The sequence below is a fragment of the Conger conger genome, chromosome 1 (genome assembly GCF_963514075.1).
Source record: "Conger conger chromosome 1, fConCon1.1, whole genome shotgun sequence".
NCBI classification, from domain to species: Eukaryota; Metazoa; Chordata; class Actinopteri; order Anguilliformes; family Congridae; genus Conger; species Conger conger.
Window position 1 is genome coordinate 73,963,352 of NC_083760.1, and position 22,557 is coordinate 73,985,908.

The 22,557-nt window shown below is 42.1% G+C and overlaps 1 protein-coding gene across 1 annotated transcript; it reads right to left on the reverse strand.

Annotated features, from left to right (window-relative positions):
- Positions 1 to 400: 400 nt before the first annotated feature.
- myo1eb (myosin IEb) lies at positions 401 to 21,872 on the reverse strand. Its single transcript, XM_061237720.1, has 27 exons — positions 21,569 to 21,872; positions 17,161 to 17,298; positions 16,072 to 16,161; positions 14,946 to 15,040; positions 14,672 to 14,759; positions 13,840 to 13,929; positions 13,487 to 13,618; positions 12,856 to 12,990; positions 12,185 to 12,317; positions 11,730 to 11,926; positions 10,930 to 11,010; positions 10,591 to 10,677; positions 10,293 to 10,379; positions 9,850 to 10,017; positions 9,278 to 9,363; positions 9,084 to 9,165; positions 8,402 to 8,607; positions 7,415 to 7,559; positions 7,141 to 7,255; positions 6,490 to 6,659; positions 6,201 to 6,346; positions 5,881 to 6,027; positions 5,513 to 5,670; positions 5,313 to 5,372; positions 4,651 to 4,861; positions 2,213 to 2,388; positions 401 to 1,771 (listed from the first exon to the last, which is right to left on the reverse strand). Exons 1-27 carry the CDS (start codon positions 21,569 to 21,571, stop codon positions 1,695 to 1,697), a joined length of 3,303 nt encoding a protein of 1,100 aa, XP_061093704.1. The 5' UTR covers positions 21,572 to 21,872; the 3' UTR covers positions 401 to 1,694.
- Between the last annotated feature and the right edge of the window lie 685 nt (positions 21,873 to 22,557).

A 22,557-nucleotide genomic window follows, 5' to 3' on the forward strand; every position in this document is an offset into this window, starting at 1 on the left:
GCTTTTAATTTCGATTTTTTCAAAAGGAAATTGTCCTCTTGACCTCTTGTATATACTGGCAAATATACATTTATACATTGTAAATGAAAATACAGGAGTGAACTGAATGAGGCACCACTTAAACCCAAATACACATTTTTTTATCCCTTGGATCAGGTGAGTCAGTCACAGCTGCCTGGCCTTTGCACACCAAGAGAGTGCTGATGCAGAGCAGTTTGCGGAGTCTTTAGGTTAGTCTGTAACAACTGGTTTGCAAATCAGTGATGGTTTACAATAAAATTAATATATTATGCTTTTCAGATTATAGAACCACACCAGAGATGGCACCACAGTCTATCAACGTTTAAGTGTATACACCTCTCTGATGTACTTTTCACAAGAAATGCAAATTAAAAGAACATTGTTGAAAAATTCTTTATTTCAGGTTTACTTTGATCACGATGTTGACTCATGGTAGAACAATCCACCAAATTAAAATGATTCATTTATATTAAAAAAAAAAAAGAATGGTTTCAGTAGAACATGAGCTTAGACTGCAGACTGCTATTTTTTCCCCAAATTTCCAACGGAGTTATATAAATTCAATTGTCAGATAAGAGCACTAACCTGGTATAAATACTGATGATTATTTAAAATGTGGGAATAAAATGTATTCTGCATTATCTGTACCATGTGTTGTTTCTACAAGCCTGTTTGTGTTTTTATGAGTTCCTAAAAGGTGTTCATGAATAAAATACAGTAAAGCAATTTTCTTCAGTCATGTTAGTCTTGTCATATGCAACTGGTCAAGAACTAGGGGTTGGTCTGAGTCCTCAAATAAGAGTTCTTAAGGTATCATCTCTTCGCACATTCTGATAGCACAGCAAAATGCAATGCATTCACAGCCAAATCATCTTCACTTTTTCTTACTATCGAGAGAAACAGCCGTGAAATCCTCAGTATAGGACAAGAGCATGACGAGGAAGAGGAGATTAAATGATTTTTCATTTTTCTTGATTTCTTTCCAATATTACTTTGAACTTATGCCTCGAAAACAACACTAAATCCGATTAATCAGGGTGAAAATGGAAATGAGTGTTCAGTAAAAAAAAATGTTTTCAGAAAGATCCAGGACCTATGGCTTCAAGTTGTATAGGACATGATAACTAGGATTGAGTTATAATTGTTAGGATAAAAAAACAATTAAATCTTTTTTTCATACTTTACCTATAGAAAGACCTAATATCTACAAGTAAACAATACAGTATGGTCTGTTTGTGTTTGTTTGATACAGTGAAGATTATATTAAATGTTCAAATGTTCATTTTAAAACACTTAAAATACCATAAAATGTTTTGGAGAAAAACAATGCTGATAAAATAACTTTGTTTTCTATGTCATTGTTTAAAATATAATTGTTTGGATGTGTGTGTTCTTCTCATAAGTACCCATATATCTATATATAGCCATATACCATATAAAACCCATAAAGCTTAAGTACTTTATACAAACCTGGGAGCAGTTGTAATGTTGATCATTGCTATGGAAAAATAACTAATGTGTCGTATTTATTTGGGAGACAGAAGTGCGGGTGAAAGATGCAGAGCTTGCAGAGTTGTTGCAGACATCACCGTAGGGCAGCAGCCTGATGTCAGACTTCAGTCCCATGGCAAATACTGTCTCCAGTCCCAAACACTGACACCCATGTCTCAGGTCTAGATCTTTTCCACATAGTTCCCAGGAAACATGCCTTCTCTTCCTCTTAGACGCCCAAACCACCAGCCAGAGGCATCTGGGAGGACGAAAAGTGAAATTGTTAACAGTGATTCTGTATGTAGTAGATATAAAAACATGCCCAATACAGCACAACACTGTTTGCAGGGGCGGCCTGTAGCGTAGTGGTTAAGGTAAATGACTGGGACATGCAAGGTCGGTGGTTCTAATCCTGGTGTAGCCACAATAAGATCTGTACAGCCGTTGGGCTCTTGAGCAAGGCCCTTAACCCTTGCTCCAGGGGAGGACTGTACGTCGCTCTTTGGCGTCTGCCAAAATGCCAATAATGTAATGTAATGGATCATGGCACCTATACAGCACAAATTTAGTAGCCATGGTGGACCTTCTGCACTTTCACTGCATTTATCCTCCTTAACCAAGACTTGGAAACCAATATATCAGATTCACAAACACTGTCGCTGCATGACCCCTGCAAAATCTCATGTCACTGGTTATTCACCTTCAGTTACTATTTCAATAATGTCGTCCGCATTGAAGCTGAGCTCATCTGTGTCCTGAGCATCGTACGCGTACAGGGTGCGGCACTGCGGCGAACGGGGTTTGGGTTTAGGAGCAGGCTTCGGCCGGCCTGCTCCAGGAAGAGGCTTGCATTCCTTGGAACGCCTGCGATGGAGCCTATGGAGCAGAGGAACAGAGAAGTGGAGCAGGGTTAGGGGAAAGGGAACCAGAACCATGATTCTCAAGGCAACTTTTGATCCAAACAACTGTATTAAATACACTGTTTTATGTCTGTCACAATAACAGTAAATGATAAATGGATTATAATGCTTTTAATAATGATTTAATGAAACCTAAAATATATTTTATAGACCTAAAATTCAATTACATCCCCAGAGTGTGTAATTTGGATTAGCACCCGTGTTAGAAAGAGGAGTTTTAGAAAGGACACATTACATTACATTACAAGGCATTTAAGCAGACGCTCTTATCCAGATCAAAGTGCAGATCAAACACAAGTACAAGTGTGAAGAGGACGCACTTAAGTACCACACAATCACACAACAAACCATACAAACTTGTATGGTCATTATTTTGTGCTTTTTGTAATGATACACGTCATGGTCAAACTTTTATTAGTGATACATTTGAAATTGCTGAACAGAACGCATACTAAAACTAGTCGCACCCCTTTTTTACAAGGAAACAATGGAACAATTCTTGGATATTTTTGATCGGTTTGGCTCTTCACACATTACCTACAATCATGACAGACAAAAATTGTTCAGTATCGTCAAACCTGGAAGAATTTTGTCTGAACAAGAGAGAAACACAAAGCCACCTGGACAGGAATGGAAAGCCAGTATGAAAATGCAGAGTCCCTTCTTAATCTCTGCTTAGTACACAGAGCTGTCAATTGCACCACTGCTTAGAACATGTTGAGCCCATGGATTACATGTTAAGACTTTGCTCACATTATTCAGAGAAGAAAACTCCTTGTGACAACCTGAGTTCATCAGTTTCTTTGAGTTACTTTCAAGTCTTGCTTCCAATTAGTATTGAGAGGGGTAATCTTGTTGCTACACCCACAAAACAGAGCTGCACCAGAGTCCAATAACAGTCTTTGCATCACAGTTACAGCCAGTACCATTGGGAAGGCTAATAGGAGTCAACAACATAACCTCTACCCTCTTTGTAATCACTAGTCTTTATTCCCCAGTTCCCTTTCCCATCTCATTATAGCCTCTTTCACTGAACCAATATATTCCACCCTCACTCTTCTTCCATTCCCCAAACATTATACTACTCTCTTCCTACCACCTACAGTATGTCTCTGCTGCCTCCCCACCTCCCATCCCTCCCTTTCAGCCTTTCAAAGGTCAGTATCTCACCTGCATGCCAATATCAGCTATTCATCCCTGACCTAAACTGACTAGCATTAGTCAAAAATAAGTAGGCCCCTGCATAAATATCCCAACACACTATTGCGCATAGGCAAAGGCCAAGATTTAGAGGCCAAAGGCCAAACTTTTAAGTTGTCTGGTTTGTCTAAATATGCACAAAATTATACTTAAAACCTCTGTCAAGTTACAGACTCAAGCTCCAATTAGTGCTGTATAGTAGTTCAGAATTAATGGTTCGATATTGGGTGCATTTTCGGGAGGCATCTCAGTTCCAACTCCAGGTAAATTGAAAAAGTTACTAAAGAGGTTGGTTGTTTTGATAATATCAGCTAATATCAAAGCCAAATCTACTCTGTATTAGAGGCTAACACTATCAATATGGTCATATAAAATGAAATGCATGATACACATGGGGATATAGGAAAACTGGATGGGTGCCAAAATATTTTTTTATCACAGTACCTGCTTGATAGAACGCCTTATCTAATTTCATGCAAAGCGAGCACGAGCCTACTGCTAGTATTCCAAATGATTTATTAAACATAGCCCATGAGCCTTATTATTTTCTGGCAAGCACCTACACTAAAAATTATGGATAGGATTACACTTATGTAAAACATATCCAATTTCATGTCTTCAATTCTGCCTTTAAGCCATAACTTCCTGAGTACATTAATCATGATCCTGCCCCTCTCTCCAGTTCACTGTCTGGGACTTGAGCCTTTTGCTCTTCTGTGGGCTTATTTCCACTCACCCTGTCCATCTCCCACTCCACTATCTCAAACTCACAGGGCCCATCTCATAGACTCACACTGTCCCTCTCCCACTACCTCAGACTCACAGGGCCCATCTCATAGACTCACCCTGTCCCTCTCCCACTACCTCAGACTCACAGGGCCCCGTCTCATAGACTCACCCTCTCCCACTCCCACTCCCACTACCTCATAGACTCACAGAGCCGGTCTCATAGACTCACCCTGTCCCTCTCCCACTCCCACTATCTCATAGACTCACAGAGCCTGTCTCATAGACTCACCCTGCTACACCCTGGTCAGGCACATTCATGAAGCCCATGTCCACGTGGCCCGGGTTCTGATTCTGGGCCGGCCGGGGCCCGTGGTGTCGGGGCAGGGTGGGCTGCTCCATGCTGCTCTGCTGGCGGGGCAGGGACGCTCTGGATGAGCGCTGGTTCCCCCGGTGACGGTCACCCCCTCCTCGGCCGCCGCCGCCACCACCCCTGGGGGGACCTTTGAAGGTGTGTTTTGGGAGGGAGGGGACATTCAGACCATAAGTATGAAAAAAGCATACAGTTAAATTAATATAATCCAAAAACAGTACAGAATGTTCAGGGATCTTGGTGGCCATGTCTATGAAGAGTATTCTCTTTGAGCCTGTTCTCTCAAGCTGAGCCTGTTTGTTCCGGTCTTGTTCTCTTGAACCTTTATCTAACCAAGAATATCCCATTGAGATCAAAATCTTTTTGCAAGGAGGACCTGACATAAGGCCCAACAAGACAGACAATCTTCACCAAGCAATAAATGGAAAATGATTGATATAATTGATTGAATAAAAGCAGGAGCATACTTTAGTCATGAATAACACATTTAAAATCAGCAATTGAAATGAATTTGTCATTTGAGTTTTTTGCAGATTTTTCAGCTGTATGGTGCAAAAAGATCTGAAACCCTTGTGTCTCACCTCGAGAGTTGGCTTGGTTCCCCATATACTTGCTCTTTCTGTTGTCCCGGCGGGTAGGTCCTGCAGATTACAGTACAGGTGGGTGATTGGTAAGGTATTTTTTGTAGGCAAGTACAGCACTCAACCCAATTTATTTCTAAACTATAATCATTGAAATTGCCCAACAGGTCAATTGAAATTTCTGTGAATCTGAAACTCACTGGAGTTCTTTGGGAGACCTGTTCCAATGCTGACTATCAGAGACTTGCCACTGGGCTTGAGGATAGCCTCATCTCCCTGGCCAACCTGGAACTGCATCTGCCTGGATCCGGCCGACCCAAATGGACCCCAGCCCCCCTTCTTCACCTTGAACTCCAGTCTGGGGATGAGAAGATGGTACAGCGTCTCAAGAGAAGTCAAGTTAGAATTAAACCCGCTATGACATGAGGGTACATACGGACCTTATATTTAGTGTGACAAATAGATTTGTCAGATGTGTTTCAGGCATGGTACAGACTCAGAAAGGCTCTGCTCACACTTTGAAAGCAGGACACAGGACGCAAAGACAGTGTTCAGGGGCATTGCTCACAGGTTGTTGAACTTGAGCGGCAGTTTCCTCTGGGTTTTCTCCTCGTAGCGTTTGTACAGCAGGCTCAGGAACTCGGTCTTGAAAACGCACTGCAGCACACTGTCATAGTGCTCCTCATGGACAATGAAGAAGTCATCCTGTAGTGTGCTGGAGAGGGTGGAACAAAACGGACGCACGGAAGACGATTGGTACACCAATCCAGGTTCCTTAAAGACAACAGTCCAGGCATTTCCATTTAATCAGCCCAATCATAAACTTCCCATCGTGCAATGGTCAAGAACAAGCACAATATACCATCATATAGAGGGCAATGCTGCTACCTCATAGAGACAGACTGGACCTTCTCCACTGGGATCTGCCTTTTCAGAACCTCTTGGATCTGTCCCTTGTCTGGGCCCTGTTTAACCTTCTCACGGCCAATCAGGTATAGGAATTTAGAGGTCAGGATCAGGTCACGCTTCACTGACTGTTGGCAGAGAAAATGGATGAGTCATGGATTTTTCTAATCTGTGTTGTACCACAGAATTACTTATTCCTCAACATACCCTTCAACAGGTTTATTTTATGTGTACAACACAGTCAGTTTGAACAGAAAACGGCAATATTCACCTTGAACCTTCGGTCGAATTTGACGACTACGTCGGCAAAGTCGATCCTTTCTCTCCGACCCACAAACTGCCGGATCTCTGGGCGGTTGTCGGTTCCGATGTAGTCGCCTACAAAGTTGCGGTTCAGGCTGTTTCGCCGCCTCTCTTTCTTGTTCAGCAGGATGTCTGAGGCTGCAGGAAGAGACACCTCACAGTCAAGCCCAGAATGGAGCACAAAAACCCTCCCGCTCTACTGAAACCTGCTGAGCCACTTGGTACCCTGCAGGAAGGGGAATACCACTCATAAGGTGAAGCAGATCGAGCCATTCCAAGACCTATCAGAAGAGTTTAGTGTCCCACAAACAGGGAAGTCAGTACTCGGTAGCAAACAAATCTGCACCCATTGACATATAGGAAGCTGCACACTGCTTAGCACTAGGATGGATATTTCCATCCCTACCCTGCATTTGCATACTTTATTACAGAATAAATTGTGATCATTGTAAACTGCCATATTTATACATGGATATGAGTACTTCTCCAGTTGGACAGTTTTAATTTATGAGCTTTGTGTTTACATTCCCATGAAAAACCTGCAATATGAGCAGCAAAGCAGCAAGGGGTTGACAGCTTTTATTGAGCGTGACATAACTGTAACAGATGGCCATCTTACCTTCTTCCCTCATGCGAACGTACTTGCGGACGGCAATATGCTTGCGCCAGGCCTTCTGAATGACACGGGCATAGCCATTGAACTTCCTCTCCCTCATCTCCTCCAGAAGAAACAGCTACAGAAGCAGGAGATTCCCACACAGTGATCATAGTCATTTTTAACTTGAAATTACTGCTTTTTAGTACAAGGCTGAACAAATCAGTTTAACCACAGAAATTCCTTATATTCCTTATCCCACCCTTCCAGCCTAGGCGTTACATGGATGGTGACTCACAGATTCCGGGGCCTTGACAAAGATCTTGGTCTTGCCCAGCTGGTACTGGTCGTCGTCCATGTGGACAGAGCGGAGCAGGTGTAAAACCCCCTGTCTCTCATCCCCACGCCACTGTGGCCAGGTCTCCTTCGTTAGGATGGCGTACCTGCACAGAGACACACAAAACAACTGCAGATTTAATATCGATCTTCCACGTAAGCTGCAACCAAGCTGAGCTTTTCCATCAGCAGGTAGTCTCACCTTTTCTCTCGTCCAGTACCTAAACGAAACAAAGTCACTGGAATACACAAATATTTGAGCAGTGCTGTGAGAGGGTAATCAAAAAGACATAATGCAAAGTTTACAAGAGGGACTGAAATGAAGGTAATTGGTATTTTGATGTTCTCGCTCATATCTTATTCAAATGTGCCATGGATGTTCCCTGGACACATGAAGGAACAAATCCATGAAAGTGTGCCCACTCCCAAAGCACAGAAAGAGGACTTGGCTATGGTTTTGCCAGCTATATCTAAGGGCCCTGTTGCTCATTTCAATGTATTATTGAGCAACCATATGTTCAGCTTGAATAGGGAAAATATAACGGGGACTGATTTATCACAGTTGCAATAAGGGTTTGAAAGTGGTTACTTGAAACACATGTACAGCTCAAGTTTATCATTTTAAAGAAAACATGCATTTTTGTCACTTAATGTCACATTATGTCCTTGGGTTTTGCCATCCATGCCAGCACATACTGAACAGCACAAGTATGTTTGTCTCCGGGAATCTTATTTCATTTTTTTTATGTTACCTCTGCCCTCCAAGGTTTTAACATACTACTTAAACACACACGTACCTTACTGCCAAATGACTCATATTTAATGTTAACTTTGTGTCAAACGTAATGTAGTAAATGTTCTAGAAAGTTAAACCACACAATTTACAGCTCTGGCCGGATGAGGTCTTTAACCTTTCACCCTGCTCTCTCAGAAGGCACCCACAGTGTACCTGTGCAGGAACTTGCTGAAGGGCCGGCGGAAGGCATAGCCGGCACGGCGGACGCGGATGTTCTCGCGCAGGCCCAGGTACTCCACCTGGTGCTTGGCTCGACTGTCCTCCCAGTCGCGGGGCTTCTTGGTCTCGTTGGGCTTGATGCAGCGGATGTAGTGGGGCGTGCACTTCATCAGTGTCTGCACCAGGTTATTGGCCTGTTTCTGTTGGGGGGGGGGGGGGGGGGGGGGGGGGGGGGGGGGGGAAGGAGCATGCGCATAAGCATTTTGAATTTTCTCCAGCTTTCCTGATCTCATTCGTAAAGTTAAATTGTGCCTCCCATGCAAAGAACACTGCAGCTTAAGTGCGTGAACTTCTCAGATACACTCACCCACAAGCCAGTGACTGTGTCCAACCCATAGCTTACATGCTGTAGTACTACAGGTGAGCAAACACTGACCCCTAAACACTGATGACAACTGGTAGACTGTGGGTGCATCACATAGTTGGTAGGAGGATATCAAGTTGAACACTGGAAAACCTGAGCCCACCCCTCATGCTCAAACTGGGCCTAGCCTGCATTTGGAACATGAGCCTGTACCTTGATCATGGTTTAGCACAATTGAGTTTAGTACCTGCACCTTGAGTTTAGCACAATAAGCATGTCCTCAACTCTTCTCTTCACACACAGCCTGCTTACCTTGATCTTGCTGCTTGCAGTGCTGGGACGACCTCTTTTCTCAGCATCCAGATTTTCTGGGAACAGGTCTTTGATGAAGGCGCTGAGATAAGACAAATACTTCTGTCAGTGCTCAAAGATGCAAAAAGAAAGCAAAGTTTCTCAATGTGGAAGATGTTTTAACACGTGGGAAACTGTTGACTGGCCACACTCACAATTCACTGCTCTGCATCAACTCAATGATGTCATTGAAGAGGACATCCCTGTTCCTCTCACAGAAGCCACTCACATCATAGGACACCTAGGGGAAGGTGGGAGGGACAGAGGAGAGGGAGAAGGGAGGGAGGAAGGTTCATTCAGAGCATCAATGCATTACTTCTAGAAAGTACAGTACATTTGGAATACAAGGTCCCCAGTTTAATAGACTGCCAATTAATTTATTTTAAAAGTTAAAAGGTTCCTGCCTAGACAGGCCTGTTCATAGAAAATAGAAAGACATTGAAAATGGTCTAACTATGGCCAAATGAAAAACAAGTTTTTCTTGATGAGAGTAGCTCTCTTCAAAATGAGCTATTGCAAGTACTTCTTAGTGGAAAAAAGAACATTTTTCTAGACCAAACGTCACACCAGGGACAGAACTGGGAAGACCTCCAATGTATTACAGGATTTATCTGAAAAATATAAACCTATAGGATACACAAAATGTCAACAAAAGCTATGGGTGTCCCTGGTATACATGACACAAAAAAGTCCTTTGTTCAGAGATATGAGAAGAACATCCCCTTGCCTTTCCAGCATAGTGGTGCACCACAAAGCCCTGGTTCCAGCTGTTGAAATGCTCATGGGTACCGATCTGCATCTGAAGCTTCTGGATGAGAGTCTGGTCTGCCCCCTCGCCCTTGGCATGCATGGTGGCGCACACATCATCCAGGATGCTCATGATTCCAGGTGGTTTCTGGGGAAGTTAAAAGGATTGGTCATTCCCCCACTATACAGAATGATGCAGACCCATCATTACAGCACAATGACCTTTTGTGCTGCATCATAACTTAAGCTTGTTCCAATGGGAAAGATGACCATTATCCTGTCTCAGAAATTGATTTTACATAGCTATTGAGAAATGCAGAATTAGTGAAAAAGATTTGCCGCCTTCTTCCTTATTTTAGAGAAAAAACCAAACCCAGTAAATCTGAAAATAAATTATTGGGGTTCTCAAGGGTCGCTACTCACCAGTTTAGATTCAATGAGGTCACACACAACTTTGTTGTTGAAATACTCAATGGGTGTCCATTTGATCCCTTCTTGAACATACTCCTCCTGCAACACAGAGGGACATTCATCAGTATGAGCAAATACTACTGAACACGAGGGAGTGAAGCAATGCGTAATCACAGTTACTCTATCATTGCAGAGAGCTGCCACAGATCCTGCCTGAATAGATTCTCAGGCAGAGTTTATCACTAATCATGCTGTCAGTTACTGCAGACAGAAGCATCCTGTCCACAGAGTGCTCTCTGCACACACGTACCTGCTCTGCCTTCAGTGTCAGCTCAATGAAAATCTGCTGTAGCTTCTCATTCACAAAGTTGATGCAGAACTGCTCAAAGCCATTTTTCTGTGAAAGGGAAAGAAAAAGCAAAGCTATTTTAGAGATAATTACCACACTACATTATATTTGCTTTTTTACTTTTATTTTTTTAAGTTAATTCCCTATCCACTAAATACAATGGTTAAATATAGTATATTAAATGGTTTGGGACAACATGCAGATTAGACTGTAGCCCTAGTCTATCTGATTGAACAAATTCTGCCTAAATGAAACTATTCTTTGCTACGAACAGATTTTCCCATGTATTATGTAGCCCACCTGGAAAATCTCAAAGCCATAGATGTCCAGCACCCCGATATTAAACTCTTCGTGGTCTTTCTCCATGGCTTTGTTAATGGCCTAAAGGGGAAAAGGACACAGAGTGACAACTGTTCTAATTTGCTCAAATGAATCCAAATCCATTCATTTCACATGAGCAGTTGCTTGCAAGCTTAAATGTACCCACTGTAAATGACATGTCACAAGTTCACTTCTTTCGAAAATCTGAATGACATATCTTACCCGTATGAACAGGATCCTACATGCAGAAATCTAGTTCCTTCTACATGCATTATCTGATTGTGAGACAAGCCCCAACACGAGTGCCTAGCAAAAGTAGCTTTGAATTACTTCCTCAATGTGGCACAATCAGTGAATGTGACGTTTAGTGCAACACATAAAGCCTTGCATAAAAACATAAGCAGATGTGCTGTGCTGGCCTCCAGATACAGTACGTCTGCTTAGATAGGAGAGGTTGGACCTATACTGTAGCCCCTTCCTCATAGGTGCACATTATTTTTATTCAGAATATTTCAAAAGGAAATGACCTCTCAGTTGAGCCTTGACAGATCAGAAAGATGTAGCATTTCTTAAATCATATTATGGCACTAGCAGCAATCTCAAGCCAGGACATTTTTCCAGATTAAATTTGAGTGCTAAGAGTAATGCACAGTGAAAAACATTCATTGCAATGGAATAGCTGAGACACTAAAGTCATGGATAATAAAATATCTGCTTTAAAGCGGTCTTTGAATTCTGGTGGCATATCTCTGTTGGGCTATTGATGGGGTTGGACTCACGTCTACAAGGTAGTCAAAGAGGCGGGAGTAGAGGGCTTTGGAGAGGGCGTCCCTGGTGAAAGTGGCCTGCTCCGTGTTCAGAGTGACAGCGATGCTCTCTGTTTTGCCCCCCCATTTGCTGTCCATTATGCGGCTCGTTAGCTTCTCCTTCAGGCCGTTCTGGGAAATGCCGAGGAGGTAGGATGGGAATGCCAGGACTGGCCGGAGGCGGGTGACCGAGACACAGAGAGAAAGAGCATTCATCACATTCCCAGTAAGCTCCCGTAAATATGAACATATTGTTTTTTATGTAGACCTCTGTATTTAATAGTGAGAGAGAGTGTGTGTGCAAGCATGCATGTGTATGTGTGTGCGAGTGTGTGTGCGAGCGAGTGTGCGTGCGAGTGTGCGTGCGAGTGTGCGTGCGAGTGTGCGTGCGAGTGTGTGTGAGAAAAGACAGCACATGTATAACTCACAGTCCTCGCTCTCCACCACAGCATAGTTGCCCTCCTCTTTGAAGAAGATATTTCCCAGGTGAAGAATACCTGCAACTATCTGCAGTACGGTGGTCTTTTCGTCTTCAGAGAGCCCCACTACTGTCATGGCATCCTGCACAACACACCACAACACCGAAACATGCTTTAACACATGCCACGACACAGTCATGCACTCCAATACACACTCACACTCCAAAATGCAATTGTAACACACCACAACATGCAATCAAGTACACCATTCTAACTAATGTACAATAAAATGTGCCAATACACAGTACCATTACAAAACATTCCATCTTAAGGGACACAGTAACACCCCAAAACATAACACACAACCATGAAAATACACACAGCAATACAAACAAAATAACATGCATGATGAGGCCACCAAATACATTCCGAAAAAATTGCTTGCAACATGGCAATACATTCTCTTACCAGGAGACAAATCTGTCAGAATGCCCTAAATAACACACAGTGGCCGGTCAATACACACTAATGGCAGAAAACAACTCAAATTTTGGCAACAGGTCTACACATACTGTACATTAGTAGAACTACAAAGCACAAAATCAATGGTACATACGCAACTTCATGTCAGTAGTAAACACATTCTCTGCAGACAACTGGCAAATTGTAACCCAACTCACCATGGTATCAGAGAACTCCTTCTTGTCGTTAACATCGTCCACAGTGTAGGTCCCTGACTGGTTGAGGTAGAAGTAGTAGTCAGGTGTAGTAACGCCAAGGTTCTCTCTTTGTTCTTTCGTAGCACCCTCTAGGACCTGGAGGACATTACATTACATTACATTACATTAATGGCATTTGGCAGACGCTCTTATCCAGAGCAGCGTACATTTAATTAGACTAAGCAGAAGACAATCCTCCCCTGGAGCAATGGAGGGTTAAGGGCCTTGCTCAAGGGCCCAACGGCTTTGCGGATCTTATTGTGGCTACACCGGGGATCGAACCACCAACCTTGCGGGCCCCAGTCATACACCTTAACCACTACGCTACAGGCCGCCCATAGGACAACAGTCATAGGTCAGTTGGGTGGCAGTAAAAATAACAGCTGTGGCCAACAGGCTAAAGATGACGAGAGGTTATACTGGTGAATCAGCATGACATCATGATTATGATCCGCCAAGCACACGGAGATTTGCAACACTGTGTGTAAGAGGAAAACAGATTCCTAATAAGGAGACTGTCTTGAGTGCTCTGTACTGGTACCGGTAAGCGCTCTGTACTGGTACCGGTAAGTCTGCAGCACAACGATCCTACCTGGTAATAGATGTGGAAGTTCCTCTCTCCGTGGTTCTGGGATACCACTCTGGATTTTTCCAGAAGGAAGTTGGATATCTTTCCTCCATCGGGCTCACCTCCACGGCTGAACTGGATCTCAAAGTACTTGCCCTGTGGGATGCAACCATATACAGAGGATAATGAATTACGCACAGAGGCCAAGGGTTCAGCACTTAAAGCCCAAAAACATTACACAAGTAATACCTCATCAGCATGCCATCGGTGTCTACACTTCAAGCCCTCAGCATCAAGCTCTCCTGAGAGCTCAAGATCAGCAGAGTCTCACTCTGTCAGCATGTAAATGGCGTGCTATAATGAATTAACTGACTCACAAAGCGGCTGGAGTTGTTGTTGCGGACAGTCTTGGCATTCCCAAAGGCCTCCAGCAGGGGGTTGGACTGCAGGATGATGTCCTTCACATGCTGTGGGAGAAAGAGGGAAATGGTGAGAAGAGGGTAGAAGAGATGCCAGGAGAAAAAAGGGAAGAAACTACTGGCTATGTAGTCACTGCAAGAAAGGCTGAAGTAGAGATACACTTATTTTTACACTGTGTGAAATAGACAGATTTTGGGAGGGAAGTAGGCCAAGGAGGAGAATGACACATCTTACAGAAAACAGATCACAGTATTTCACTGCTTCAGTGTGACTTCCCATTGAAACTCAGTCACTTTATACAAGACCTTTCAAGTACAGAGCACAGTGTTTTAAAGTGAGTAATAATATTAAAATATTTATAAAAACATTCACAAGTGAGTGTAAGTGAGGCATAGGACACAGTCTGCAGTTCTTATGCTGTGTTCACAAGGATCACAGTACACAGCAAAATTGATGTAATTACAGTGAATCAGAGCACAGCAGTAAAATCCTATTAGGACTACAAAGAATGCCATCGATGGCAATCGCAGAAGGAACATGTTTAAAATGATTTACTGTTATATTCAGTGGAATTCCAAAGTAACACAAAAACACAAAATAACACAAAAAAGACATGGAAAACAATAAATTCTTCTTTTTGCTTTTTTTCACCAACATAGATAAACAGTTACACCAAGCATAATCCACCTTTTCCTTACCATGCTTGTAAACTGCCTCTATATTGTAAGACAATCACAGATCCAAGAGCACAAGGATGGAAGAAAAGACAGAGGACAGCAGGGGTCTCACCTGCACTTTGGGCCCTCCGCCCGACACCTTGGAGATGTAGCTCATTATGTACTTAGCTGCGACGGTCTTCCCAGCTCCACTCTCCCCACTGCAACAGCAAAAGCACACATAGCAAATGCACTAGAACACATTGGTGTGACAGAGACATTGGAAGCACCCATTGCTCAAACACTAAGGCTAAGGGAGAACACTGCTTGGACATCCCCACACTGAGAACCTGGACTCACTATTAGTACGATACGAGATCTGAAGAGTGAGCCCTGAAGGTTCTGACCTGATGATGACACACTGGTTCTCGGCGTCGATCATCATGTTACGGTACATGTTGTCAGCCAGGGCGTAGATGTGAGGAGGGTTCTCATATTGGGCCTGAAAGATAAATCACCATCATCATTTTTTCCAAAGTGAGCTGAAACATTATACTATGGTTAAAAGGAAGAGGTGGGGAGAGTGTGAGGAGAGTATGGTATGGTATGAAGAGCCCGATTGGCCAAAGACCCCAAAAACTACACTGGGGAAACTACAGCGATGAAACAGGAAGTTAAAAAAGGTCAGGGCTTCCACTACAATGCACAACACAAACAGAAAGTCCTGCTGGTGCACACTTGGACCCGACCGCTCTGGAGCTGGTCAAATAAAGAAACAAACAAGCATCTTTCCAGAAGCATATGAAATCAGACACAGACACACTTCTGAGTGTAGAGCGCTGGCATGCCGACACCCTCTGAAGCCAAACCAGGTTTAATTCAGCCCTCCTGGGGGTGCTGAGGTTTAACAGTGATTCATCAAGGACACCCGTTCTCTTAAAGACTGACTGAGGTGGAGAGCATAGCTCTCAGCAGGTCTGTATGAACAGGAGTGTCAAGGGGTCCCATCTGAAATGCCTTCCAATGTTTTGTAGCAGTACAAACTGGATGCTGTACTATACTTTCTTGCCAATCATTACTGAACACTGCTTGTAGGTCAACTGAAAAAAGCAGGAACTAATGACACATGGGTATGACGTCTCACTGATATACAGATCTTATCAGAGAAACAAACGAGATAAACGTAACGGAAATCTATGTTATCACATTATGGCATTCCTCCATTTACAATCAATAAACTGCATCGGTATGTTAAATTGCACCTCCCGATATCCTTTTGCAACAGGGGCCATGTCTGAATAGACAGTCACACGTCACTGCTTTCCGTGCAATTCCTATGGGACACACTGAATGGAATACTGCCCAGCACAATATACCGCCACTGTGAGCCTGTACATACCCATACATGAGTGTACAGGAGTGTGCAGAAGTGTTGGCATACACGTTATGAAAGACAATTTCACAGCAGGTTGTATGACAATCCTTCGCCCTTCACTTAAAACTTCACCGTGGAGAAAACAGAGAATGACGCACCGCCCCCTGGTACAACTCCACTTCCCGATCAGTGAAGTATGGCAGCTGTTTGAAGGGATTTACAGAGATCAGCACAGGACCAATGTAGGTCTGAGAGGACAGAATTAAGGAAGATTAAGCCATAACGCACCCACTGGTGAAGCACCCACCATTACCCATGGTATGGTACCCACATATGTAGGGAAGTCATTGTATACAGTACTGTGCGGCCATGGTCTTAGGCACCTGCATAACATTCCGTACAGATAAGATTATTTCAAAATAATTCAATAAAAGGTCCTAAATAAACATACTATACATTGTACATTACATGTTAGTAATAGTTAAAAACTGAATCAAATAAATATTTTTTGTGACCACCCTTAAAACTGCATCACTTCTCTGAGATAGCCAACGCTGTCCTGCAGTTCTATAAGACAATCAGCAGGGAGGTTGTTCTAAGCATGTTGGAGAACTTGCCACAGTTCTTCTGCAGACTTTGGTTGGCTCCTTGCTTCTGATCTCAGACAGCCTTGATCAAGTTTATGTAAAAAGTAGTCAATTGCTTACAGTAATATGTTACTTTTTTAATTGAATACAAAAATGTCTCTAAAATGAAATCTTTTGGAAAATGAATATTTGGAAATCTCAAATGTGTTCTTTTATACTAACACACACACACAAATAAACATATATATAATAAAGTCTAGGGTGCCTAAGACTTCTGCACAGTACTGTACATCATACATATATTCCTCTGATGAATGAGACTGAATATGCAACTGTATACATAAGAGAGAATATTATACATTCACACTGCTGTTGGATATTGGGTAACTGACAATGTGTGTAACCCCACTAGCTGTGATTTTGCAACAATATAAAGAAACAGACTCGAATGCATATCAGTTCTGATCGGCCTAGGAATTAATATATAAACAGACCTCATTTCAGGATTTAATCATAACCAATCTCTTACGGGTCTAATATATAGACAAACACTGGAAGAGTAAATCCAGTCTATGAAGACAATGACTACAGAACAAAGCAAATTTAAATATGGGCCACATTTTCCACTTAGATTAGATGTTTGTGCAACACAGAGGATACGAATATGTAATCGTCATTGTATCTCTTCTTCAGGTTGTCCGTTATGGCCTCCTCGTTGATCTTGGACAACAGGACCATGTCGTCCACACCGCTGACCTTCACATTCTGGGTCTGCCAGTGATACTTCTCCTTACTCCCCTAGTCAGGAAAAGAACAGAAGAAAAAGAGACATCACAAGTCATCCACCTCACACAATTCCTGCAGTCAAATCCAGGCTTTTCATGTCTGTACACCAGTGAGAATCCAGTGTCATGGTCACATATACTTACTTCCACAGGTTGTTATATTCACAAATGCACAAAATATGCGCAATTACTGAAAAAAGTATGCCCTGAACTTTATAATGGAAAATCAATCTGCAAGTACATCAAGTTTCAGAATCTACTACAAAAAGAAAAACTCACTAAGGGGAACAAATGTAGCATAACGAAATTTTACTTGAACATAAGGTGACATATTAACCACAAACAAAGCAACCGAAAATAACTCGAATTAAGGAGGCATGAAGGTAACGATGATTACATGAGGATATTTTCTGGAAAGGGCAGGAAAGGCATTCTCTTGTTATCATCATGGTTGGCCTCATGCCAGTGTACTCATTAACTCTGAGCTCTCAGTAAGACTCCCTCTCATTAAGGTGTGTCCCTAACAGTTCCACTAACAAAAGAACATGCACAGTTTCCTGCTCAGTGGAAAAGCGGACAATCTTCTGTGATCACCAATAGTGGAAGCAGTACATAACTGTCCCTTAGAAACTAACTTCAAAGGCAGTGACCAATAACATATGGGCACTGGGTTGATTTCTTGAGTGTATGATGGGATTCTGTGGTAATGCGGTAGGCTAATTGTGATTACAATTGCTACTGTATATTCCATTACAGTTCACCTGCAGTTTTCATTTACAGTATACAAGCTAAACAGTGCATGCATGTATGTGCCATTTTGTTCAATATCAGTAACATAACAGTAATTAATGGCCCATTGTTTACATTCAAATTTACTTTAGACTATGCATTATGAACAGGATCATTGGTACAAACATTTGTTTGCATCTGAATACATCTGTAACATGAATACAAGTGGCATACATGGTACATTTTCTGAGAACAACTATTCTGTGTTTACTGCATATCGATATGCAACATGAAATAACCAGTTATGAACATGCAGTACTTTTAAGGAAGTTTTTAAGGATCAATTAAACTATTTTTACAACCTGTTGAGGTTGTCCCCTGGCCAACAGGCTCATATACTCAATGTATTCATTTTCAATGGCCAACTTGGCTCAACAATACAACATTGAATAACCATAATTTAAGTGGCCTAATAATGAAGATTTATTTCACAGCAAATAATTCACTTCATTTTCCAGGGAAGCCTATATCCAGCAAAGACTATCTTTTTCTGCAGCTTTCTTCAATTGGTCTAGCTGCTGTCTATTTTGAGCCAGAGTGGCATTGTTTAATGACTAAAATGCTAATTCTCTACAAACTCTAAAAAGTATATACAAATCTCATACAGACGATTAAGTCTGTGTTTTCATATAAGTTTAATATGCGTGTCTACTTTCAAACAGAAGTTTTCTGAAAATGTTCAGACACTCACGCTTGATAGCTGGAAGAAATAAGTATGATTCCCATCTAAAAGGTTGTCTAAATGTACGAGAAAGAAGGTAACTAACTCACTATTAAAACAGGCCAGCAGCGCAACTGTTGTTTGCATGTTGGTCAGCAGGCAAATGAAACTGCTCTGCAATCATGTCAATCCAATGTCTGCATGTCTGATTCTTTTTCAATCCCCACCTACTCCATGGCCCAGTGTACTGTATGTCAGTGAGATGGGACTTCACTGAACACTTCCTGAGCCAACCTCAGTAAAACCCCAGCTCCTGTAACGCCAGAGATGTCAAATTATAAAGCTGTGTGGTAGCACTAAGGCTTGCAGAAAGTGAGGGCAGTTTCATCACAGAGGATATGACTTAACCCAGTGCTCTGTCTGCAGATAGGAAAGACAATGAGGAAAGGAGACCTTACTTGCTAAGCCATTCATGTTGAAACCAGACAAAGGGATTTTATTTTCGTGGTTGAACAAAATCTAAGTGCACTCCTCCACCCTGAAACTAAATGGCTCTTTCCTGCATCATACCAGCTCAAGTTACAGTAGGTGGGAATGCTGAGGGCCAAATACCTTTCTGTCATAAACACTGAACTGACTAAGCACCAGAGCCTGACTAAGCACTGTGCTTCAAACACCTTCTGTGTAAGTTTGATAAGTTACAAGGGAGAAGTGGTCATGTTTATTCATCATATACTTACACTTCCTGCATTTGGACGGAACATAATTGTTGAATTGTGGGTAGACAATGAACAGAGACACCTGGTAACTGAAACACCTGGCAAGAATGCATTGTCATATCCTTTAGCCAATAATTCATTCCGTTTACCCCCATATTAATCCTGGAACATTTTTCTAGTGGACTAAACATAGAAGGACCATGGAAGCTAATTAATTTACCTCACAAGGTACCAAAAATGATTAACTGAGGCAAAATGTCTCAGTGTGGTACTCTCAAATAAAGGAGCGTTTACAGCTCTGTGATTGTCATTAGATGCTACAAAATTACCAGAGGGAAGTGTTGAAATTGTGTCATGCATCATGCTACTCTAAGTACATTTACTATTCCAAAACAGGAACAACTCCCTTGCCAAAGTGGAGTATGGAGGAGAAGCTGCTGATAATCTCAAAGGGAAACAGGGGGCGGGGGGACAGGGGGAGAAAGATATCTACCGATGCATGGGTGCACAGCAGATCATATTTGTTCGTTTTTGTTCAGCTCATGCGTTTCCACCAAATTCCTCTTTTCTTGTTCTTTCATGTGTGAGCATAATTGTTATCATAATCCCAAAACCTGTTAATATAATCCCTCAATGTTGCTCATTTTGGTTTAGCTGAAATTTCCCAGTCATTACCATGCATCAACTGATCTGTACTGCTGTCTGAATCAAGCATTTACAGTGACATTAAATACTCTAATATTGTACTTCATACTATGTGACGCACAAACTTGAAGTGAAGTTTCTAAATCAGACAATCATTTCCATTTGCTGCAAAAACAAAAGGAAGCGATTGAGAAACATCAGGATTACAAGGTGGGCTGAAGTATACAGCTCTGCAGCTAGTCAATTTTAGCTCTTTAAAGGCTTTCCAAATGCAAGTTGGTCCATCTCTATACCTCAGTGAAGCTCCATATTTTTGGGTGTGTTCACAGACGGACAAATATTTCGGACTTGTCTGAAGGCAACGGTCTCTCCACCGCATATGCTGGTGCAAGAATTAAGTAGTTGCCGAGGACCAGCAAATGTGGCCCGATATTTCTCAACAGTTTGACCAAATTCTACAGCTGTTTCTGCATTAACATTACAAAATAACTTTCAATTTAATGTTCATTTTGTTTTATCTTCCCAATAACTTCCACTGGTCTAACTTCTTTCTCCCATCTTTCCCTCTTCTTCCATCAGAAATATGAATTCCCAGCATTCTTTCCCTCCGATACAGCAGTTGTCTGAAGAGTGTAGCCTTGCCCAGACACGTTGGCCCTTGTAGGTGCTAACCAAATGAAATAACTTTTCTGCATATGAACGGACAATTCAGAGCGGATTGGCTGGCAATGCCAAGGCATGCTTAGGACTTTCATAGTCCTAATTTTACAAGCTGTAATATTGAGCTCTACAAGGTATAACATTACCTAGTAGAATTAAATTTAACAACCTGATGGATTCAATGTGTCATACAAGATGCCAGGACAATATGACAACGGGGCAATCCCTAATATTGTTGGCCTACTATAAAAATATAAACATGTTGTTTTGCACACAATGCCAGTTAGTTTGTGGCTACCTAACGTTATATCATTTGTTTGTGAATGAACGACGTCTGTCTGAACCTACTGTGCTTTGGTCGCGAATTGTACATCAAGACTGTTGCACAACTGTACACAATGAAATCTAAAATGAATGTTTTAAAAGATAAAGATAAATAGCAGAAGGAGACCATATGGCAACTTCGTTAGGTGTCAAGCAAGCTTCAAGAGTGACTTCCGTGAATTGCTGGGCCACAGGTGAGCCTTAACCTTAACTCCACCCCAAGACGTATGCTACTCAGCTACTTAAGATATGCACAAAAAAATTATTCGACTCTAAGATAACACAGAACTATCACATTTGCCGAGACTCGTTTTAATGCGCTATAAACAAGACGTTAAATTTCGGGAGTGTCAAAACTCCGGAGTAGGCTACTTGTAACAAGGCTCAAAAACTTGGAAAGACCTGCAACTGCATAAACTTGCAAAGTAATAGGTTAAACGTTACGTATCAAAAGCAACGCACAACGTTATAACATTCTGACTTACCATTATGATTTTACAAATTACTTCCTGCTACGATCCCAAAACAGGTAAGGTGTTCACCTTCCTCCGAACACGAGAAGCGCAGCGTCCCCCCACACCTGAACCGAAACTCTGTGGTCATAGCATTTCCACGCAAGTATGAAAAAAAAGTTTAAATTATCGGCCGTATCATCCAAGAACAGTTACTGCGTGTCACTTTCTCATGTTGTACAATCCCCGAGGCAGCCAAGTCGTATTTTCTTCCTGTGCGAGTGATTGTGGGGAGCGGCTGGGTGGCAGTACAAACATAAGCGATTCGTTGTACTGGTGCAAGTGCAGGCAGGTAGATAATAATTCCTAGTTGAATTGTGGGTATTAGGAAAGCGCGTCCAGTGAAAACAAACCGAGACATTGGTGCCCCCCAGTGTTAAAACCGATTTCTGGCGACTTTGGTCTCCAGTATCATTGGATGCAATGTCACATTAGGCCTTCCAAAAATCCGAAATAACATAATTACCGTAGCCCAACATATATTTATGGAACTTATTAATCAAGTATATTTATAATCTAGTTCCTACCGCATCTACTCCCCCCTCCCTCCCCCCAAACAAACAAAATGTACAAATATTTAAGTAATGTAAGCTATATTTGTCTAGTTTGTACATCAGTGGTCTCAAACTCAGAGCAGAGCCACGGAGGGCTGTGTGTGTGCTGCCTTTTATTTCAGCCTAAGAAAACCTGCATGCACAGTCATTTGATACCACTGGTGTACATGGTTAGCAAAGCTATAGAGACAAGTAAATGTGTTAATCAAAAAGGCTTAAGGGAGGTCATTCACATGATCAAATAGTTGATCCATTATATGGCAGTTAAAAGAAATTGGAACTGGCAGAGGTTTTATTTTTAACTTGATAGGAATGTTCTGGTCCAGACTGGCTTTTCTTTCCCACTCCTTCATCCTACAGGAAAATGTTGATTGCTGAGATGAGTGGGGCACAAATATGAAACAGATT